Below are 23,153 nucleotides of genomic sequence, written 5' to 3'. Positions count from 1 at the left end.
TTAAGAATCAAGCGTTTATTCGAACGTGATAAACACGACAGCTGAGCTTACTTCTTATTTCAGACGGCTTCGTGCACGTCTCCCGGAAATCCTGTGAAATTCATCCAATCAGATGATGACTTCGAACGTGCTGAAGTGTTTCCAGAAAATTGTGCTTTATGCATCAGACTTTTTTTATGGATCAGACTTTTATCTGGTTTATGTTCCGTGGGCGTGAGGTCTGAGGCTGACTCTACCAATTCATAGACTGCGAATGGAATGGCCAAAAAACTAAAAATAAGTATTTGCTAATCAACAGCGTTAGGTTACGTGACTGGATGTTCAATGAAGGAAACAAAGCAGCGTTAGCAATTTGTTTTTCTTTATTTAAAGCCCTGTTTTCACGAATTTAAGCAATGACATGAAACTAGCTACGCAGTCGTAGTTCGTGAATACTGTTCACTGAGCGAATGTACCAGCTCGCACTTGCTACAGCTCCAGGGAGGCGTCGTCGTAGTAACCGTCACATACCCGGAACACACATCGCAGCCAATCATTGCGCAGAATACACACACTTGGCTGATGACACCCTTGCAATATGGAGGCTCTGAAAGCCGTGTGTGACTTTGGGAGTAAGAAATGTGGCAATCGATCAAGTGTGTAAGATAACGCGATTGTTTAAATGTTGTTTGGGCGTTGAATCAGCGGCAGCAGTAGTTGACACAACTGTGGGTTTAGATCTGTTTCAGTTTTGTACTGTATGACTGTTCCTCAGAAGGTCCTGCAAGTGAAACATTCACTGACAGCTAACGTACTGTAACGTTACTTCTTCTAGTGTCTTTTTAGTAAGTTATACTGCAACCGAAAGTGAAGTGTGCAGTTTGTGCAAAGTGTTTCTCTATATAAATGCGCCTTCGTATCAGCTTAATGTGAAAGACTTGATGATGCTGACACTTGAGAGAGTGCTCTGGGTGCATTGACTGGGGTGTCATGGTCCAACCTGCGGGAAATTTCCGGAAGTTTAGCGTGAAATTTTGCGTCGACTTTTTGCCTTCCTGATCGACATCGCTGTTGAAATCGGATTAAAGTGGGCATCAGTGCGTGGTAGATACGCAGTTAAAGATTCAGATTTACAGGGATTCTTAGTGTTTAGAGTGAAAATGCTGCTGTCTCTGGTCGTGCACACGTATTCATTGCGTTACTGGCTCCCGGCGGCCGTGATGCTAGGCACCGCTCCCGCTTACCTGCTGTCCTGGAGCGCCTGGAGGCTGCTGTCCGTCCTCCTGCCCTCCAGACTCTATCACACTGTGGATGATCGGGCGTATTCATTCTATCAGAGCATGGTCCTGTTCTTCTTTGAGAATTACACGGGCGTGGAGGTAAGTGTGTAGTGTTTGTCATCACTTTATCACTTCATGTTGGATAACACATTCTAGAGTAAAACACTGATCCCTTTTGCGCGTATGGGAATCATTTCTTTGTGTAATTTTTGTATTCATTGTGTCAAAAGATTCAACATATTGTCATTCACCACCCCTGAGTCAATCTTTTTTTATTCCATAACTTAATGTATACATTAAAGGGATAGTTCACACACAATTGATGTCATCATTTATTCACCCTCATGTCATTCAAAACTTGCATATGACTCTTTGTTTCTGTTGAACACAAAATAAGATATTTTGAGAAATGTTTTTGTGTCAGTGGGTGCCAATGTTGGTTGGCTATCAAAAATATCTTCTTTTGTGTTCTGCAGAACGAAGAAAGTCATACAGGTTCAACATGACTGAGTATGAGAAAATGATCATAGAAATGTCCTTTCAAAGAGAGAACTCTTCCTTCAAACTAATAATCTATATCAAGACATGCTGATGTCCCAATTTTATACCTGATGATATTAAACCATATTGAGGCAGAACATGCGTTCTTGAAAACAGGGATTTGTCTTTTGCACCAAAATATGAATAATGCATTAAGTCCATGTTTAATGAAGCAATGTTTAAAACTTTTTAAATATTGTTTTGGGCGATGGGAGGCCTTGAAGTTGAAAAGGTTGTGATCCACCGATATGAAGTAACAGCACTTGTCATTAAAGATGGGGTAACACAAACAGTTTCTGCCAATCTCATATCAATCTTAAGTGCCTTTACATCAGTATTGCATGAATCGTATCTTCAAGAGTATTTAGTTTGATCAAATATATAAAACAAGTGTTACAGCTGTAAGATTATTTCTGGAAAAGATGAGCTGCTGGAGGCAGGCAGGGGAGACGAAACCACGGCACGATCGCACAATATATCATCACATTATCCCTTCCTGTTGTTTACATTATTGCAAACAAAACACAGACGTATGACTTAGTTTGACTTTCCGCGTGCAGTTCATGTCTGACATCTTTTAGCACTGGGACCGGTTCATCTATCAGTTTAAACTATCTCCAAATCCTGCATTATATCCACCATTTATATAACATCCATCACCAACATGCCCTGAACAAAGAAACACACCTCAACTTCTCTCACGATCGCAAGAGTAACGAGTTGCAGCTCCAGGCCCACAGCGCAGCCAGTCTTGATGCAGCGCAGACAATCTTGATGAACGGGTCTTCCTATCGCTCATTGGTTGGTACGTGGGCAGGCGCTTTCTATCGCCCTACAGTGCTTTTCCGGAAGAATGGCCGATGAAAGGAATAAGATCCGTTACGAAACATGGATCATGGAACACGTTTTTTAACAAGTTGACCATGTTAAGCATGAGAAGCCAGCACGTTTAACATTGCAAAGAAGTCAGAATGCATGACATAGCATGATACCTGATCTTAAATGAAAGTAACAACAAATTGTTACCTGTTTCTTATTGATCTCAGAGAGCCTGTAACTGCAGAAGCTGGTGTTTTAGTGCTGATGTTACTTTGGCTTTCTCATGCCTCAGCTGACCTAGTCGGAAGAAAAGCCCTGATCATTTAGCTGTTGTTAAACCAACGGTCAATGCTAAAACGATGTCCAGTTCACAATCACATTTAAAAGCAACTCCTTTATTATTGTCCTAAAACAGGGTTCAGGTCTATACACATAATCTTTCCTTTAAGATTAAATGTTAAATGTCCTCTGTGTGGGAAAATATAAACTTGAATTGTAAAATGCTTTTATGTTCATACACCTCTGCTGTAAAATATATAGACCAGCCTGTTAATCAAGTTCATCAAAGTCAGTTGTAAGAGTCACCAAGCAAGGTGAGTTTTAAGAAACGTCACCAACAGTATCTCACTACACTGATAACATTTACAGAGATATGCTGTTATCAAAATCAATGTATTAATAAATGGAAGGGATAAGTCTTACATCCTGGTTGTGAATAAGAAATAGAGTTGAGTTTGATGATTGTGAAATCAAAAATCAACCACAGCCCAGAAACCTTAACAGTTATAAACCTTAACCTATAAACATTATAGTACAGTAATCTCTGTCAGAGGCAACACGGACGCTTTTGTTCTTTTATCATTCTTTTGCGAAACAATAAATGAATGTCCTGCAAATGTACTTTATTTTCTGTTTGCACAACAACTTCATTTTCTCTCTTAATTTCTGGGTTAAGTGCCCAAAGTGATAGTGGGAAGCATTCGTCACACCATAGCTCAGACACTGATTTAGTTTATGCAGTTCGTCAATAAAAGCATTCAGAGTCATGACTTAATGCTTTCAAGCTTTAATGTTAGAGAGATTATAGCCCCTCCGGTGTCGTTGCTATGCCTCGCTATTAATGTTGCAGGCATATGGTCTTGGTAAACTCTATCTGCCAGAACCCAGACATATGTTCAATCCACAAACTCACAATTTGTTTGAACCTGATATCGCACCATGTCACACAACGCTGAAGATCTCTGAGCTGCTGTCCTCATCAAACTGGTTCAATCATGTACATTCAGACTATCCTGATGTTCTTTGTTGTCTGACGTTTTAAAAGCTCTTTGTAAATCTCTATCCAGATAATAATTTATGGGGACGACATACCAAAGAAAACAGAGAATGTTGTTTACCTGTCCAACCATCAGTCGACATGTAAGTATGACCATTGCATTCTTTGAAGTACCACATGAATAGTACGTGAATGTGACTTCACATCTGTAACATCTCCATCTGATGTCATTACGGTGTTCTCTATTGCAGCTGACTGGATTATAGCTGACGTGTTGGCCATTCGTCAAAATGCACTAGGACATGTAAGATACGTACTGAAAGATGGTCTAAAGTGGCTACCGCTGTACGGGTGGTATTTCTCACAGGTAATGTTCATGTCAACCCACGATACACGGTTCATGATGCAGTGGTATTAGAATATTTTTGATATGTGATCATTGCTGTACGTGACATTAGACAGACGCTTTTCAAATCGACACATTGAATGTAAGGAATACATTTTGTCCGTCTGCATTCTCTGTCATTCGACTCCATTGGTATCACTGGCACCATGCTATTCTTTGTTTGATAAAAGATAAACCAAGATTTGTCTTCCCATAGTGCCTGTTGTGTTTGCTCTGTGGTTGAATTGCGCCGTTACAGGACTTTATTGCATGTCTTTCACAGCATGGAGGAGTGTATGTCAAGAAGAGTGCCAGATTTGATGAGAATGCCATGAAGAAGAAATTATCCTCTCAGGCTAAAGTGGGCACACCTGTGAGTATACAGTCACCCGTAGCGCTCTCTGAATGAGGGGTCTGTCTTTGTCCTTATAAGTGAAGTAAGACATCATAACTGTGTTTATATTTTAGGTGTAGAGTTAATGTGAAACGATATTCACAACCTGTTTTACTTCTGTATTCCATGTGCAACGGGCTATTTGATGAGATTTAGTGGATTGGATTGAGAAATGTGGGTTTTAGTGACGGTCATAGGTCGCGCTAGTCAGGCTCGTAAAAAATCTGTCATTATGTATTTCTACCCGTCACTGTGGTGCAAGTTGATATTACGTTCTAATTAGCATGTTTGTGACATCGCTACATACGTCTTCATTGTACTTACTGTGTTTATATACTATATTATATACTGCCCAATAAATCGACGTCGTTTAGATATTTAAAGAGGTGATATGGCGCGAACACGTGTTTTTCTGGGTCTTTGGTGTTTTATAAGTTGCTCATGCATGTATTAGACACGTAAGATTGCAAAAATTTAAGTGTGGGAACGAAAGATGCATTCTATCTAAAAGCGAATACTTATCCAGACCTGCCTGAAACGCCTCTTGTAACCACACCCCCACAATACTACGTCAGTAGTATTTGACTTACACTGCCCAAATGTATACGCAAGTAAGGTGTGTGTACCTGTCAGTACAATTAAAGAGGAACCTGATGTTCCAAATATGGTAAAAGGCGTTACATTTCCCTCACTCGCTTGCAGTATTCGACCAACCACTATGCACTGGTTAACAAGTTAAAATAGCACACCTCACTTATCAGAGCGATGAGCTTTGTCAAAAATCTACGCGTTTCAGAGAGGCGGGGGCAAGAGGAACACGCACAAGATACAAACATGAACTGTATGTGGAAAATACAGCGTTTTTAACCTTAAATCGTGTATCCACATTGAATTACATCTATAACAAACCATAATATTCGTTTCAGCCGTGTCATACGACTTTTTTAATGTTTCTGTTGTAACTTGTCAGACATAAAATACTAATTACAGACAAATGTCCATATGTCAAGTCAGTAACAATGACCGGTCGTTGTGCATGCTGTTTTGTAATCATTCATTCATTCACTTACAAGTAACTTTAAAGTGCTTTTAGGTCATGAACGGTGAATTTTGGTTTATAATGCGACCTCTGGTTCAGGTTGATGTGATGACTTTATGCTTTATAAGAAGCAGCATGGGTTGCTTTTCATATTTACATGTCAGAATGACGAAGAATCATGATGTGGTGCTTTTAAAATGTTGGTCAAACTCCATTATTAAAAAAATTCTTATGTTACACTTTGATTATAAAGACAAACTTTTTTGGATAACATTCCGAAATAGATTATGCACTGTAAAATCAGTAGCAAGCATGCATTAAGAAAGTAAACTGGATTCATTTTGCACGGTTGACCTTCGTTTTGGTTTATTCGTTTCGTATTTTTTAAATGTAGTTGTACAAAGAATGTGAGTTCCTCTGCTTATCCTTCCTGTCTGTAAGTTTTTTTTTTTTAAAGACTAACAGGCTTTTTCCCATGACACTCTTTGAGCTATGCAGCTGTTTTATACAATATTGCTGTCATACTGTGGTTTCATCATAAGCAACAGCCCCTCCCCCCATCGGATATTCCCAAGTTTTGTATTTTCACAAACTGACAGAGCTGAAGAATGCATACCTACATCTGCCCTGTCCCATGACTGTGATTCACCCATTATTCACTAACAGCAGTAAGTGCTTCACTTTTATGACTCTGTTACCCTATTTGTTTTCTGCATAGATGTATCTTGTCATCTTCCCAGAGGGAACCCGCTACAACCCCGAGTCCAAGAAAGTTGTCAATGACAGTCAAACTTTTGCAGCCAAAGAAGGTATTTCTGGACTTTCTGCTATTACATTAAAGGAATAGTTCAACAAAAAATTGCCTAGTCTCATAACATGCTTTTATTTATGATTTAATTTTATTTATTATTTTTATTCGAATTGGCATCTCTGGAAAAAATTGTCCGTAGGGTGTGAGTGCGTGAGTGAATGAGTGAGTGTGTGTGCCCTGCGATGGGTTGGCACTCCATCCAGGGGGTATCCTGACTTGATGCCCGATGACTCCTGAGATAGGCACAGGCTCCCCGTGACCCGAGGTAGTTCGGATAAGCGGTAGAAAATGGAATGGAATTTTTATTCGAAACAAAGGAACGTTTTTTAATGTGATGACAATTAACAGTGACAACAGCTGTTATAGACTGTTTGATCGGGCACACATGCCTGGCCTGAAGTTACTTTTGCCCTGCGTTGAGTTATAGTGTTCATTTCTTTTATATTTCATTTATATTCATATCAAGACTTGGAAGTAATCACCCACTGCTATGATTGGATAGAAGTTTGCGTTGTAAACTTAGTTGGAGCCTTCTGCGAATTTGGTTAGACACGTAACGTTAGGTAACACATTCGCCTGATTCGCACAGGATTAGTATCATCCGGGGGCCTCGTGTAATTTATAAATCACCTCCCCACATCTGTATTTCATGTGGCGCATTCGCACTGGATAAATGACAGCTTGGATTTTACTCAAATTTACTGACTTATTTCCCAGATGTGATGGCAAGGCTTTGTGTATAGCTTATAGTTGTATGGTGTTTATTTGCAAACGGTGGATAAAACCTAGAAAAATTAGATATGAGCCAACCAAATCAGAGAGATGCTGATTCGCACGGGACTAATATTATTATCACAGGACCTTGGTGTTCGTCAAAATATGGAAGGTAATATGTGGGGGAATTTTTCAACCTCCTTTCTTCATTTGAATACAAACAAAATATGTTTTTATTAAATGCCATCATGTTTCTTATATGCCGCTTAAAATGGTCCATATAAAAACACATACATATGTCATTAAAATAATCCAAATGACAGCAGAGTGTTAATAAACGTCGAAATTAAACATTTGTGAGATAAAAAAAGATACATATATTGAGTTTATTATCAGATAATACAATGTAACTGCACAGATACGAGCATTTGATTTAAATATGACAGCATTGAAATAACTTAAGAGTAGTTCACCTTCAAAATAAAAATTCTCATAATTTACACGCCCTCTAGTCATTTCAAACCTGTATGACTTTCTTCTGCTGAACACAAAATAACTTATTTTGAAAAATATTGGTAAGAGAACAGCACAGCGCACTAATTTACTTCTGTTGTAATCAATGCAAGTGAATGGTAGGCTGTTTATAACATTCTTCTAAATATCTTCTTATGTGTTCTGAACAGATTCAAAAACTAGACATAACACATTGCAGACTTTTTGAAAGTTTGGTGGGCATCACAACACATAATAAAATCTGCAGACTGATGCAGACTTTCTGCATTACATTTACATTTAGTCATTTAGCAGATGCTTTTTTTCCCAAGCGACTTACAACCTAATACAATAGGTGCTAATAAATAGTTAGTTTCAACAAAAGCCAGACCACTACCTGTTGAGAAAAAGAGAGTGTTAGTTTTTTTTCTTCCCATTTGTCTGTCAAGTATTCACAGAAGAGATTGGTTTTCAGTCGTTTTTTGAATGTTGTGAGAGATGTGGTTGACCGGACTGAGTCAATAAGAATGTTCCACCAGGAAGGAGTTGTGAAGGGTTGTTCTGCAGCAACTCCAGACTGAAAATCTGGGCAACATCTGAGCAAAAGTCTTTTAGTGTGATCCAGCCTTAAGCGACTCCTATGACTGCTATCATTTATATTTACGTTCTAAAAGGGGAGATTCCATTTCATCTCTCAATTCATTAGGTGATAAACACTGTTACTCGAGCGATATTGCATTAATATCATATGACAAGTAGTCCTTAGACACATGAGAACGTCTTGGTTACGTATGTAACCTCAGTTCCCTTTCTGTCGGTCTCTCGACGTTGTGTCGAGAACGACAGATGGGGTTCGCCCTTGAGAACCAATCAACTCTGACCACTATAGAAAAGGCCAATGAAATTTAGCGAATGAAATTTGCATGCCGGGCTCCGCCCCCGGATATCCAGTATAAAAGGAAGCCGGCGTGCAGCATTCATTTACCTCTTGTTCTGAAGAGCCTGAGATCCTCTCACGACTGCAGCAGAATACGATACGTGTTTGTGGCATAAGGGACACAACGTCTCGTTCCCTCCATCAGGGAACTGAGGTTACATACGTAACCAAGACGTTCCCTTTCTGTCGGTCTCTCGACGTTGTGTCGAGAACGACAGATGGGGTTATCTATGGAAAACGGCACAAACGCTGTATCGCGTCACAATCTCAGCGAAGCGACGGTAACAAGCCTGGGCGTGTCAGCTCGACGCTTTCGTGAAACTTGTAACCTTCCAGTGTGGTGGTCGGGGGGTTCCAGAGCTTTCTGGGAGAAAGATGGGTACAGCCCTGACCGGTAACCTTTCACGGACGGGGCCTTAGCTCTCTACAGGCGAGAGGCCGTCCGGCTCGGGTTTACACCGGGAAAAGCGCAACTCTTAATCAGAGAAGCGCTGCAGAGGCCACCTCCTACCCGTGGGGAGGAATATGGTGGAGATATGATATGGTCTCGTCCTTGGAGGAGAACGCATGGAACGGGCGGACTGGGTAGTACTGCGAGGTGGAGGTCCACCTGGGGAAGCTCATGGGTTACCATGTGTGGGAACCATTGTCATGAGGGTATAACAGACGGAACAGCACACGGTGGGGGTGTTACTGCGTCCGATAGCACAGGTCCGGTTAAAACTATCTGTGATAGGTCATAAGGTTTCCCGGCCTAAGGGGGAAGGCTGCTCTGCCCAGCCAACCCCCAGGAGGTGCTTGCTTAGTGATGGATGGAATGCCTGTTTTTAACCAGTGTCTGGGTAAGAAGGAAGGTTGGTGAGGTACCAATTTTCTTAGCCATGTGTTTGGGTAAGAAGAAAAGGGTAGATAGCACACTGACCCAACCTCTTGGAGGGTGGGAAGGTGCTTTCGCAGGCATACGCCCCCCCGGATGCCAGTCCTACATGTCGCCACGCAGGACGCGGGCTGACACTGGGTTTACGCGAAGGCTGTTAACCCTTGCGAAGGTGTTTGGGCGTAGCCCAACCCGTAGCTCTACAGATGTCTGCTATAGAGGTGCTTCTGCCAGTGCCCAGGAGGTGGCTAAACTCCGGTGGAGTGAGCCCTCACTGCCAATGGGCATGGGAGATTCTGAGATCGAAATGCCGTCGTAACGGCATTCACGACCCAGTGCGCCAGACTCTGCTTGGAGACAGCCTTCCCCTTCTGCTGTCCTCCAACACAAACTAGGAGCTGGTCAGAGCTACTGAAGCTCTGCGTGCGGTCCAGGACACAACACGGATGGGGTTGGGTCTTCCTCCCCAGTGGGGAGCGCCTGCAAGTCCACCACTTGGTCCCTGAAGGGAGAAGTGGGAACTTTGGGCACGTATCCGGGCCTGGGTCTCAAGATAATGTGAGAATTACCAGGGCCGAATTTAAGGCAATCCGGGGACACAGAGAATGCTTGGAGGTCCCCTACCCTCTTGACGGAAGCGAGCACCAACAGGAGGGCTGTCTTACTCAGGTGAGGAAGATCGGAACCTCTGAGGGGCTTTCAAGATTTCAAGGTTTTTACTCAGTTGATGGAAAGTTTCTAGGGCAACTCGACCTGATCACCAGGTTCCTAACGGGCGCGAGAGGGCAGAATCCGCCTCATCTCCGCTCCATACCCTAGAAACTTTCCATCAACTGAGTCGTGATGAGTGGCGATAGCGACAACATACACTTCAGTTTGGAGGGGAGATGTTAGTCTCCAGTCTCGTGAGAAGGAGAACACAATCCTGATCAAGCACCTCAGTGGGTCTTTTCTCGTTGAGAGAGAGAGACACCAGGACGAGAAGAGGCGCCGTCTAGAGGCGTGTGACCGCCTAGTAGATGGGGCCCTAGCCTGGGTGATGGTCTCAGCCATAGAGGGGGAGTAGCCATCTCAGGATTTTCTCGTCCTGTCTAGAGACCAGACATGGGTGTTCCAGAGGTCTGATCTGGGATGCCAGAACGTGTCCTTCCCCTGAGAGAGCAGGTCCTCTGTCAGGGGAATGGTTCAGGGGGAGTCGCTGTTCAGAGCATCAACTCTGAAGCCAAGTGCGGTTAGACAAGTGTGGTGTAACCAATACACTTGGTGCTCCTCTTCCCTGACCTTGCACAGTGTTTGTGCAAGGAGGCTCCTGGGGGGGGGAAGGTGTGCTTCCGCCCGTCCCGTGGTCAGCTGTGCGCCAGGGCATCCGTGCCGAGGGGGGCCTCGGTCAGGGAGTACCAAAGCAGACAATGGGTGGTGTCATGGGAGGCAAAGAGGTCTATCTGTGCCTGTCCGAACAACACCCAAAATGAGCTGGACCGGGGTTGGAGTCATGTAAGGTCATGGAAGACCAAGGGGTTAGGGTGCGTCGGCAGCAGGGCGTCATCACCATGCGCCTGCTGCCGGTGTGCCACGCTGTCCTCAGAACTTGACTCTGTGGCCAGTGTTGAAGCGGTCTCATGTGCATCAGCCTGAGGGGTATTATCCCCGCGGAGGATGCCATGTGTCCCAGGAGCCTCCAGTTCCAACACTGACTGGGCACGTGCTGCGGACAGCTGTGCCGTCATGGTGGCAGAGTTTGGTTCCATACCGAGAAAGCGGATGCTCTGCACTGGGGAGAGTTTGCTCTTTTCTCGGTTGACCTGAAATCCCAATCGATCTAGATGCCGGACTACCAGGTCCCTCTGTGTATAGAACAGATCTCACGAGTGTTTGCCAGTTGTCGAGATAGTTCAGGGACAGACCGAAAGGGAGGACTCTGTACTGATATGCCCACCCCTCGAACTCGAACCATGGGAACGGGGCAGTGTCGAGGGGATCGAGACATTAGAGTAAGCGTCCTTCAGGTCGATTGCCACAAACCAATCCTGACACCTGATAGATGTCAGGATGCGCCTCTGCGTGAGCATCTGAACGGCAACTCGTGAAGGTGCTTGTTCAGGGTACGCAGACCTATGGCAACCCGCCGTCTTTCTTGGGAATGATGAAGTGCAGGTTGTGACCCACTGAACGTCTTGATTTTGGACGAACTCGATGCCTGTTTTGCCAGAAGTCTCTGGGAAACTGGATCGAGTAACCAAGACGGACCACCCGCATTAGCCAGCGAGACAGTGTGGGCAGCTCTTGAGCTCCCAGGGACTGTACAGGGTGACCAAGGGGGCAGTCTGCTTCATCATTTCCACGGGGGGTGGTTCGTCGGCTGGCGGAGCTAACCATCTGTCGCGGGGGGTCCCCGGAGGGAAGGATGGCTCCGCCTTTTTACCTGCCTGGCGAGACAATGGCACGCACTGTTGGTTTGAGAGTGGTGACAGCTGTCGTATGTGTACGACCTCACGCCTCGCCAGGGCGTGAGGTCGGTTCGCCGAGCACAGTCCAGTGGAGTGTGGGATCGGCTGCAAGTACACCCGGGGAGACCGAAAAACTCTGTGAGTAAGTGGGCGCCAGGCCCTGAAAAGGGCCCGGCTTTGGTGACGAGGCAGGAGTCGTCACGTACCGACCGATCAGAGCCGTGGCTGTGATGGTTCGGGCCCGATGTTGTTCTCCCTGGAGTCTTCCCGTTTGTGTCCCTTCTCGTGAGAAGTTTGCTGACGGGGTGGAGGTTTCCCCCTCGACGTCTGCTTCCGGGGTGCCGCCTGTGGGGGCACAGGAACCGGAATCGATGTCGAAGGGGTCCTGGGTTGCAGGGAAGCAGACGTCACGCGGGATCTCGGAGGCCTTCAGGCGCAGTCCTCGACCTTCTCTACCAACAACCCACCCTGCGAGATGAGTGCATCAAGAAAGCGGACTTCCTTGGTATCACTCTTCTGCACAAGGTATAGCCGGGGGTGTCTCTCCTGGACCACTACCGTGGACATCGTCCGACCCAGGGCCCGTGCAGCCGCCTTAGTCGCCCGTAGAGCGCTGTCAGCGGCGGCACGGAGATCCTGCATTATACCCAGGTCGGCCTTACCCTCGTGGGGCTCTCTCAACGCCTTGGCCTGGCGGACCTGCAGGATGGCCATGGCAAAGAGAGAGGAGGCAGCCTGGTCCGCGGCATCGCAAGCCCTCGACACCAGTGATGCCGAAGTCTTACGTGCTTTGGACCGTAGGCGTGGCCGATTCCCCCCAGGTGGTAGCCATCCGCGGCACAGGTGCACCGCAGGCGGACGTTCCACTCGGGGGATCTCGACGCAGTCCTTGGCTGCCTCACCATCGAGGGAAGTAAGGGAGGTGGAGCTGGTTTTCACTGGAGTGGTCCGAGAGTGGAGCGCTCCAAGTTTTACACAGCTCCTCATGCACCTCCGGAACCCCGGGTTAGCATGAATGACATTTCTGCTTCCTCCTAACACGACCGCTGGGGGTGGAGCTCGGATTCGTCAGAGTCGGATGTCAGTCTCCCTCCGATGCTGCGAGCGACATCTCATCTACGTCACACATCGTTCCCGATGTGCGTGAGAATCCGGACGGTATGCCACCGCCGTTTGGGGAACGTTCAGAAGAGCGAATCGGGGTGCGATCGGCCGTGAGCACTTAGCTGGCGGGTTTACGTTCGCAGAGTTCCCCATATCACTAACGCTGCTAACGTGGGTGGTCATCGGGGCCGTAGCCACAGATGTCACCACCCCGGTAGCAGACGAAATGGTGGCTGGTTCCCGTAGGAAGACAGCCACCCGTGACCACAACTTCTCAATGACAATCTGCCCGCAGTGCGCGCAGATGTGTCAACGAACGCTGCTTCAGTGTGCTGGACGCCCACACACCTAATGCAGCGATCGTGTCAGTCCCCTGCCGCACCCAAGAGAACAGCGGGACATGTCGTTCTCGATGTGTGTGCGTGACAATCCGGACGGTATGCCACCGCCGGTTGGGGAACGTTCAGAAAAGCGAATCGGGGTGCGATCGGCCCGTGAGCACTTAGCTGGCTGGTTTACGTTCGCAGAGTTCCCCATATCACTAACGCTGCTAACGTGGGTGGTCATCAGGGCCGTAGCCACAGATGTCACAGCCCTGGTAGCAGACGAAATGGTGGCTGGTTCCCGTAGGAAGACAGCCACCCGTGACCGCAACTTCTGAATGACAATCTACCCGCAGTGCGGGCAGATGTGTCAACGAACGCTGCTTCAGTGTGCTGGACGCCCACACACCTAATGCAGCGATCGTATCCATTCCTTTCAGCACCAAAGAGAACACCGCGCTGGAGAATGCTCAGTCAGTCCTGAAAAGGACTTTTAGATAAATCTCACACCCTCGGAACTGCCGAGACGCCCAGGGGAAGGTCGCTGCAGGTAGGGACGATCCCCTGCTACACGTCGTAGATCCGGCAGTAGAAGACGACGAAGAATTCATTGAATTCGTTCAGTTCGTAGTCATGAGCGAAGGCTCTGAAGAACAAAAGGTAAATGAATGCTGCACGCCGGCTTCCTTTTATACCGGATATCCGGGGGCGGAGCCCGGCATGCAAATTTCATTCGCCAAATTTCATTGGCCTTTTCTATAGTGGTCAGAGTTGATTGGTTCTCAAGGGCGAACCCCATCTGTCGTTCTCGACACAACGTCGAGAGACCGACAGAAAGGGAACCAATGATATTTGATGTTATTAACATGCTGAAATTTTTTGATGATCAGATTTGTTTAGATTTTAGTTTCTCTCCAGTGAACTTTATAAAACTGTGTTCTGTATCCCAAGTCTTTTAAAGCCAAGCAAGGCATTTAAACCTCATTCATGTCAGTGTGCAGATGAAAAAATGGTGCCTTGTGACATTGTGCCAAATTTGTTACCAAAGGTCATTGGGTCCTAAATTGAGCATAACCTGTTCATAAAATAAGCAAAACATATACTGGGTTTTTATATTACAATAATTTGAAAACGGAACAATAATTGAGAGAAGAAAGTGTGGACAATGTTTAGAAACCATGTTTAGAAGTTAGTAATTCGTAGTGTTTCATCATTTTATTATGTTCTACAGGACTGGCTGTGCTAAAGCACGTTTTGACTCCAAGAATGAAAGCATCACACGTTGCCATAGATGCTATGAAGGATCACCTGGATGCCGTGTATGACATCACTGTTGCGTACGAGGGAACTCTCACAGCAGATGGCCAGAGGCGTCCAGCTCCTTCAATGCCAGGTACTCTCGTGATGCTTCTGTCACAGATCTTTGTGTGGTCAACTGAAAATTGCACAGGAAAGAATGCGGGCACAGGCTGTTTGAGGCCTGCTATAATACAGACATGTGAATTTCCTGACACTTCCTGTAAACAAGTCACTCGTGCGACACGTTATTTTCCATTGGTTACTGTTCCCAAAAACATTAAATCCGCAAGTGTTGTCATGCAGAAAACATCCTGTTTTTCACAGGAATAAACAGAAGCGACGTTTAGGTAACTGTTATGATATTACGTCTACATCCTTTTAAATAAAACACTTGCATGTCTTCAGAGACAGCACAGCAGTGGGTTTGTCACGATACCAGTATTTCAGTAACTCATAACAATAGCAGCAAATTTAACCAGTTAATACCAGCATTTGATTCGAGTTCGAATACCACAGTGAAAATGAATTTACTCTTTAGCAAGATCCTTGAAATATTATCATGAAAACAATTTATAACATTCTCAATATTTCTCAAAGACTTATTCTGGGGAATCTGCATTTTAACAACAAAAATTGCATTCACATTTATTTTGCAGAGGCTTCTCTCAAGCAACTTAGAAATAATAGGAGCTTTTAACATTTTCTCCTAGAAGTCAGGCAATAAAAATACAGCCGAAAGATCAAAGATAAACCTTAACTGGGCTTTATGTATTGTTAAAAATCTACAAAATGCTCCAAACACAGGCCGGTCGCAGTTTAGATATTTGGCTGGAATACCTATGCATTAATCTGCATTAATGGCAGTTGAACACTTAAAGGAATAGTTCACCCAAAAATAAAAATGATGTCATTATTTACTCGCCCTCAGGTCTTTCAAACCAGTACACATTACTTTATTCTGTTGAACACAAAGAAAGATATTTGGAAGAATGTCAATAATTTTCAGTTCTGGGGCATCATTCACTAACATAGTAGTAACACAAAAGAAGATATTTTGAAGAAGGTAGGAAGACAAACAGTTCTGAGGCACCTATGACTACCTTTAATTTTTCCCATAATGGTAGTCACTGATGTCACAAGTGAACATTTTTACAAATATCTTTCTCTGTGTTCATCAGATTTTTTTTTAACTATAAATAATTTATACAGGCATGAAATAACAGGAGGGTGAGCAAACGATGACAGAATTTTCATTTTTGGGTGAACTATCCCTTTTAAAATGTAACTTGTCCACAGCATGTCCCATGGATTAGTCATTGCCTGTTTTTCCCAGATATTTGTGTTGCTATATCCCACTGATTTTGGAAACAAACACTCTGTCAATAAATATTGCTTTAAACAATACTTTGTTCATACAAATATTTTCTTACCGAGAACGTCTAAGACTAAAACGGTGAAAAACAACCAAAAGGAATCGTGCAGGATCGCATGAGGACTTATTTTAGTCATTATTGATTGTGCTGTTTGTTTGTCGTGTCGTGTTTGTTTGTTTTTGTCTGTGTTGATTGTGTGAACCTCCTCTTCTCGCCCTAACTGAAGTTGTGTGTGTTTTGGTAGAGTTCCTGTGTATGGAATGCCGCAGGGTGCACATCTACTTCAAGCGTTTGGACATGAGGGAAATTCCTCATGAACCTGTGTTCTTCCGCCGGTGGCTGCACGAAAGATTTGAAATCAAGGATCAGTGAGTATCCATCACCTGCCACACAACTCAACGTTAAATTCTTTCATTTGTTGAACAGTGCAGCTGATAGCTGATTTTAGAATCTCAGTTCTCCAAGCTGCTTATACAATAAACTGTGATGTAAAGACCACTAATGTCACCCTTTACTAAAAATAGTTTATTTTGAAGTCCCAAATGGAGTTACATTTCTTTTAATTGTAAGTTTGTCACTTTGCCCTACTCTTCCTCTCTAGGCTTCTGACCACTTTCTACGATTCCGAGGACCCAGAAAAAAGGTCCAGGTTCCCCGGGGAAGGTCGGAGGTCAACACTCAGTCTCTGTAAGACGTTGCCTTCCCTCCTGATTTTCGGTGGTCTGACTTTACCCATGCTTTTAACTGAGTCAGGTAGAAAACTCTATCTCAACACCTGGATCTATGGGACTCTGCTGGGATGGGCTTGGGTCAGCGTACGTCCATAAGCAGCAAGCCATAAGAAAATATCTTCCTCACGGCTACACCAGCATTCAGAGATGTGAGGTTGCTTCTTTGGAAAAGATTTCAGATTCATAGTTTTGAACTTTTGGCTTATAGCGTATCAAGAGGTTTATTTACTGACCATCTTGTAATACTCTCCCAGTTGACTGATGGTAAACTTTAACACCGTGTCTATGCTGCAAGCAAAGAATAAACTGCAACAAAAGAATGTTTTTATCAGTGACCTCATTTGCTGGCGGGGAAGCCAGATTTGTTGGTCATAGGCTTGTTTGTGGCGTAAACACTGCGTGATGTTTTTCTATCAGGAATGCACCGGTTACAAAAACACAACGCAGAGAGATCATTACGTGAAGATTTCGCTTTTGATTTCAAATCTTTTTGTCATTTTCTGTTTGAAAAGTACATATTTTAAACTTGCAGCTTTCCTTTTAGTTTTTGATGACAGGTGGAGTTCTGAAAATTAGTATTTTTTTATCAATGTGTTTACAGGCTCGGAGTTCTGTTAGTTCATGTTGTTGAGTGTCTGTGGAATGTTTTATTTTTATGTGTAATTGGGGTGATTTTTGTTGGTTACAAATGGAGTTATTTCACATTGATTATCATTTTTATTTGATTTGATGACAAGACCTGAAAGGTCCATCAGATATGGGCTATATTTTGGGCTATATTTTGTCATAGTTTGCACTGTTGCTAAATATTTCAGATTGTTGCCAAACTTGCAGAAGGAAAAAAAATCTTTCACGAATTACTCTGCCTCCAGTTGCTATTAGACTGTATTCTTTTTTATTTTTATTTTTTTCGTTCGTAGAACACCAAAACAGAGGTTGTGAAGAATCTTTTTTTTTTATATATAACTAAGGTCTATAGTGTCCATGACTGTCAAGCTCCAAAATGTAATATAAATAATAAATATTCACAGTCCTCTAAAGTATTATGATATAAGAAACAGGCCAAAGTTTGTAAAGGATAATCTTTCTCTCTGTCACATGTTACTCGTACTTTCATTCAAATTCAGAAATGGTTTGGTGGTTTTATTGACCACTGCTTTAGTTGGAAGGACGATAAGATTTAGGAGCTCCGATAAATGAATGAAAAATGACTCGGATAGAATAGAATTACTATTATGAAATATTTTTATTGAGCTTTAAATCTCATGGTAATTACAGTGAGGAAAAAAATGATTTGAACCCCTGCTGATTTTGTAAGTTTGCCTGCTTACAAAGAAATGAAGGTCTATATTTTTTATGGTGGGTTTATTTTAACTGATAGAGACAGAATATAGAAAAATCAGGGGGAACATTTTTAATATAATGGTTATAAATTGATTTGCATTTCAGTCAGTGAAATAAGTATTTGATCCCCTACCAACTAGCAAGAATTCTGGCTCCACAGATTGGTTGTGTGCATATATGGACCACAGAATTGACCACAGAGACCAAAATTGACTACTAGAGAGAGAAATGTTGACTTAGACCCCAAGAACACCATCCCTACAGAGAAGCACAGTGTTGGAAACATTATGCTTTAGGGCTTTTTAACTCTGCTATGGGTACAGGATGACTTCACCGCATTGAGGGGCTGAGGGACAGGCCAGTGTACCGTAAAGTCTTGGAGGAGAACCTCCTCCCCTTAACTAGATCACTGAAGATGGGTCATGCATGGGCCTTTAACATGACAAGGACACAAAACATATTGTCAAGACAACCATAGAGTGGCTTAAGGAGAAGCATACTAAATGTCCTAGCCAGTCTGTTGTTCTATAGAAAATCTGTGAAGGAGGCTAAAAGTCTTCTTGGTGACAGCCAAGAAACCTTAAAGATTTACAGTGGAGTGGACCAAAATGTATCCTGACATATATGCAAACCTGGTGACCAACTATCAGAAATGTCTTAACTCTGTGCTTGCCAACAAGCGTTTCCCTTCAAAGTCCAAGTTCTTCTTTTCTGAAACGCAATTAATTTGTAACCTTTATATAAAAATATTTTTTATATTCTGTCTCTTTCAGTTAAAATAAACCCACAATAAAAATGGTAGACCCTTAATTTCTTTGTAAGCAGGCAAACTTACAAAACCAGCAGGGGATCAATGTTCCCTCACTGTATGTATTTTTGTTATATGGAGAAAAGTACGGTGCGTCGTTTTATTTATTTATTTTTGGTTAAAAAAATGCGATTCCTACTTTAAAATGAACCAGTTAAATTCATTTTTATATAAAAAACAAATAGGTTTTGAATATTAGAATTCTATTGGAATTTCTTTATTAAAGCCCACGTAATAACAGGAAGAAAAGTCTGGGAAATCTGTCATGTCGTGCTTTTGGTGTGGACTTTAATATCCTAAAACAAACCCCGCAAGTATAGACACCACCTTGTTTATGCCTTTCATGATGTACAAATGAATGAAATCTTACGCTTTGATGATAATAGACAAGTAAATATCATAAAGTACTGCTGAAGAATGTAATGGTATGGCACTTGGAGCTTCACTCCATCTATCTAATTGCATCCGTGGGTAAAAATACGAGTAACCACATTAAAAAGATTTGTAGGCTTACAGAAGATTGTGCTTGCCCATGGTTTATACTGTGTGGTTGTGTTATTTGAAATACATTCTGATGGGAAAAGTATTTGGAAAAAGTATTTGGAAAAAGTATGGAACACTTGAAAATTAGAAATGAGTTAATGCGATTGAGATGAAATAATGTCTGAGTTATTTTATTTAAAACCTTAAATGGAATCAAGCCCTTCTTTATCTAACAAATACAACTTTTTGGGATGTAGGAAACTTGACACACATATTACCCCCAGCCCCAAATCTAAGCATTTGCCAAAATGTGTGATTTAAATAGAAGGCACTTTTTATTCTTTCATCGAGTTTAAATAAAGATTGCACAATATAGATTACACCTGCCTGCATGCCAATAGGCTGTTAGTTTAGATTCAAATTATTCATTTATGTTTTCAGATGAGGGCTATTTGCTTTTATAATAACTGTGTGTCTTCCGTAATCTAAATGTAACCAATATGGTGTTTTTACATAATAAATTCTACCTCCTAAACTTAATCTACATTTACCATAAGCAGTGTGTCCTGTTGTGAATGTTTTTTTTTCTCCTCTGGGTTGATATCTGCCCCGTTTTTATGTGTATTGTCGTATGTATTGTGTTTCAGACGGTTAAAGTGTCTCAACAGTTCACACCATTAAAACAAATCTTAATTTTCAGTTCTAATTGTTGTTTATCCTTCATTTAACAATGACAATATCGCTTTCGTTTCACATCATTTATGTATGACTGATAAAATTGCTGCAGCACATTAATTTCTCTCCAGAGCATCTTTTGGGCAGAAATGGAGATGGTCCTGTACCCCAGTGTGGACCGATAATGTTAATGTTTAATGTCACTATTCGACGAATGTTATTATTGTTGCCAGTTAACTACTGTACCAGACTAGTGTTTGAATCAAAGACTTTGATGTTTTGTAATATGACTGGCACAAACCTCAAATCTACGCCTCAGTGTTTCCAAATCAATGAGGATCAACTCTTCCTTGGAGGCTTTGATCTTTTGTGTATTTTTTTACTTTGTTATTCAAACACAATCCTCATGATACTGCAACCACCTTACTGGTGCTGCATTGATGCCTATCCTTTAAAGACTTGTAATGCAGTATTGTTTAAATAGCCATATTAATAGCAGCCCAGCAGTACACAGATTAATCTAGAAACACTGCATCCCATTGTCTGTACTTGGAGACGTTCACAATAAAGTTGGTTTTTAAAAGTTCTGTCTAATGTAATTTTACATATTCAATTTCTTTCCCACGTGACATTCAATTCAATATCGTTTTATGTGCAATAAGAGGTAACATTTGATTTGAAAGTGATAAAATGTGGTAAAATGAACAGATCTATGAATGTGGTGGATTTTGGTATAATGAATGCATTTTATCAGGTCAAGAGTGTTTACAAACGTTTGTAAATGAAGTTTGTATGAAAGATGATATTGTAATGTCTGACTTTGACTTACATTGTTATTTTGGTAATATTCTTGATGAAAAAGAGGTTAAATTGGTGCAATGGTATATGCTCAGATGTTGATTTATTAAGGTGTCTTGCTTTTTTGTGAATTTAAAAAAAAAATACATTTAATTCTATAGGCATTTAATGAACAGGAGTCCTTTAAAACTTGCTAGGCTATAGCTCCTATGGATTAACTCTAAATGAAATTGAATCCTTAAATATATATATCTTTTTTATTCTTGATTTAATTAATGTGTTTTATTTTGTTTATTTGTATTATGTTTTTATCATTAATCAAATGTAGCTACAAACAAAATAGCTGGCAATGATTTTCTTTGTACTCCATGTGTGCTGTTAGCTAAAGAAATATATGTGTCTTAAAATATGCTAGTTATGTTTGTATTAAAAACGTAATACATACAACAAACAATAAGGCGAAATACACTGTACTGAACTCCATTTAAAAACGTTTTATTTTATCCATGACTTTTATTTTGTAAATGTGCACAAAAACTTATTAATCAACTCATTCACTTCCGGTTTTGTCGTCATCGTGATGTAAGTTCCTAGATAAGAGCTTCACCCTCTTAGTTAGATTTTTTGCTTGTCAATACAGGTATTCCGACACTTCATATTCAAGTTGTGCTCGCTAAATTCCAGCGTTTGTTGAAATACCCTCAGTTCACCCGCGCTTGTGGTAATGCTGTTATTGACTGTGTGTTACCGGTTGATGTTTATATTGAACCTAAATGTATTTGTGTGTTATTCTGTGAAATATAATACTGTACGCATGTCAATGTTCAGTTTTCTAGTTCACAATGGCAGTAGATTGGCTGGGTTTTGCTTATGCTGCAGCCATTGCGCTGGGAGGATTTATGGGATATAAAAGAAAAGGTATACACAATGTTATTGTTTTAAATGCACTTTTGGAGCTAATGTTTACGATGGTCCCATAATCTACTATTAACATTAATGCACCTTATTATAGTTTTACCTCAACATTATAGTAAAATATACTATAGTATATTATAGTAAAAGTGTATTCTTGAAAGATGCAAAAGCTTGCTTTACTTTCTTAAGAGTGGTAGAGATGTGGAGTAAAACTCAGATTGTCTTTGAGATTCTTGAAATGTCATGTGAATAGCACGTAGAAATGCATTTGTAAATAGCATTAAACCGTACTACCGTGTTTTAGACATTAGATGGCGTCCGTGTGCCACAGTACTAATAACACAGTACTGTCTTATGAGGAACTGGAGGAGCTTTTACATGTTTCTTCTTCTGTTTTCCATTAAAAAATTACAGGAAGTGTGATGTCATTAATTGCTGGACTGTTCTTCGGAAGCGTGTCTGCATATGGCGCATATAGAATATCTTTTGACCCCCATGATTACTGGCCTTCTTTATGTGAGTACATTAGAAAAAATCAACAAGATTATTTACTTTTTCTTCTCTCATTCATTTAACTGCTGTATACTTTTTAACTGTAGTTGCTTCTGGTGCACTGGCTGTTGTGATGGGAATGAGATTCAGGAATTCTGGAAAATTGATGCCTGCGGGCATTATGGCAGGGTTAAGGTAAAGTGGTTATGTCTGTAAGTTTTTTAGGCTCCTTCATGGTAATATTAGATGTTGCTTAAGAATGAGACAAAATATTAAAAGATTAAATCAGCCGGTGGAGGAAGAGAAGACGTTGCAGTGCAAATAAACAGTTTGATTAGGAAAAAGAACACTAACAACTTTAAAGAATTTATTGGAACAAATTAAGCAGATATTCAAACTAAATGAATTTGTGTTAGGTAGTTATCTTCTATCACTGCTGAGCTGCTTTTATCACGGTCATGAGTTGCATATAGCAGTCTGTATATAAATATATATATTATCTCAATCTGTGATTGTGTTCTTATTTCAGCCTCCTGATGGTTTTGCGACTTTTGATCTTCTAAGAGTTACATCGACAGACCACATTTGGGACTAATTTGATGATTTGAACCAATTTAACAGTTTGCCATGTTCACACGGTGTTTCCATTTCAGATTAATTTCTCTGTGTACATAATCTTGTAACTTGTTCATTCCAAATGCATGTCATTGGTTAGTGCTTTAGTTAACAATAATGTGTTAACATTTGACCAAAACCTTATAAATGTTTAAGTAACTTAATGTAATTTTATCAAATAAAACCCCAAAGAAAAACCACGT

At 41.8% G+C, this 23,153-nt stretch overlaps 2 protein-coding genes across 4 annotated transcripts; both read left to right on the top strand.

Moving 5' to 3' along the window:
• Positions 1–37: 37 nt before the first annotated feature.
• On the top strand, positions 38–20,154 carry agpat5 (1-acylglycerol-3-phosphate O-acyltransferase 5 (lysophosphatidic acid acyltransferase, epsilon)). Its single transcript, XM_056760363.1, has 8 exons — positions 38–1,358; positions 3,965–4,037; positions 4,146–4,261; positions 4,563–4,652; positions 6,431–6,521; positions 14,649–14,810; positions 16,334–16,457; positions 16,691–20,154. The coding sequence occupies exons 1-8, from the start codon at positions 1,140–1,142 to the stop codon at positions 16,914–16,916; spliced, it is 1,101 nt and encodes a 366-aa protein (XP_056616341.1). The 5' UTR covers positions 38–1,139; the 3' UTR covers positions 16,917–20,154.
• A 1,353-nt stretch (positions 20,155–21,507) lies between these two features.
• On the top strand, positions 21,508–23,150 carry tmem14a (transmembrane protein 14A). 3 transcript variants are annotated; one of them, XM_056760366.1, is made up of 5 exons: positions 21,508–21,568; positions 21,757–21,846; positions 22,258–22,359; positions 22,443–22,530; positions 22,865–23,150. In XM_056760366.1, exons 2-5 carry the CDS (start codon positions 21,771–21,773, stop codon positions 22,896–22,898), a joined length of 300 nt encoding a protein of 99 aa, XP_056616344.1. In that variant the 5' UTR covers positions 21,508–21,568; positions 21,757–21,770; the 3' UTR covers positions 22,899–23,150. The 3 variants fall into 3 exon arrangements, with proteins under 3 accessions (XP_056616344.1, XP_056616343.1, XP_056616345.1); XM_056760365.1 differs by having other exon boundaries at positions 21,509–21,649; XM_056760367.1 differs by having other exon boundaries at positions 21,523–21,667.
• The last annotated feature ends 3 nt before the right edge of the window (positions 23,151–23,153 follow it).

This window comes from Triplophysa dalaica, chromosome 11, assembly GCF_015846415.1.
Source record: "Triplophysa dalaica isolate WHDGS20190420 chromosome 11, ASM1584641v1, whole genome shotgun sequence".
Taxonomy (NCBI): domain Eukaryota; kingdom Metazoa; phylum Chordata; class Actinopteri; order Cypriniformes; family Nemacheilidae; genus Triplophysa; species Triplophysa dalaica.
The sequence above is the reverse complement of the archived record's forward strand: the minus strand, read 5'-3'. Positions and strand labels throughout refer to the sequence as shown.

Coding starts and splice junctions, on each gene's coding strand:
- tmem14a (XM_056760366.1), top strand. CDS start 21,771: ATGGCAGTAGATTGGCTGGGTTTTGCTTATGCTGCAGCCATTGCGCTG. Junction 21,847..22,257: donor TATGGGATATAAAAGAAAAG/GTATACACAATG, acceptor AAAAAATTACAG/GAAGTGTGATGTCATTAATT. Junction 22,531..22,864: donor GGCATTATGGCAGGGTTAAG/GTAAAGTGGTTA, acceptor TTCTTATTTCAG/CCTCCTGATGGTTTTGCGAC.
- agpat5 (XM_056760363.1), top strand. CDS start 1,140: ATGCTGCTGTCTCTGGTCGTGCACACGTATTCATTGCGTTACTGGCTC. Junction 1,359..3,964: donor AGAATTACACGGGCGTGGAG/GTAAGTGTGTAG, acceptor ATCTCTATCCAG/ATAATAATTTATGGGGACGA. Junction 4,038..4,145: donor GTCCAACCATCAGTCGACAT/GTAAGTATGACC, acceptor TCTCTATTGCAG/CTGACTGGATTATAGCTGAC.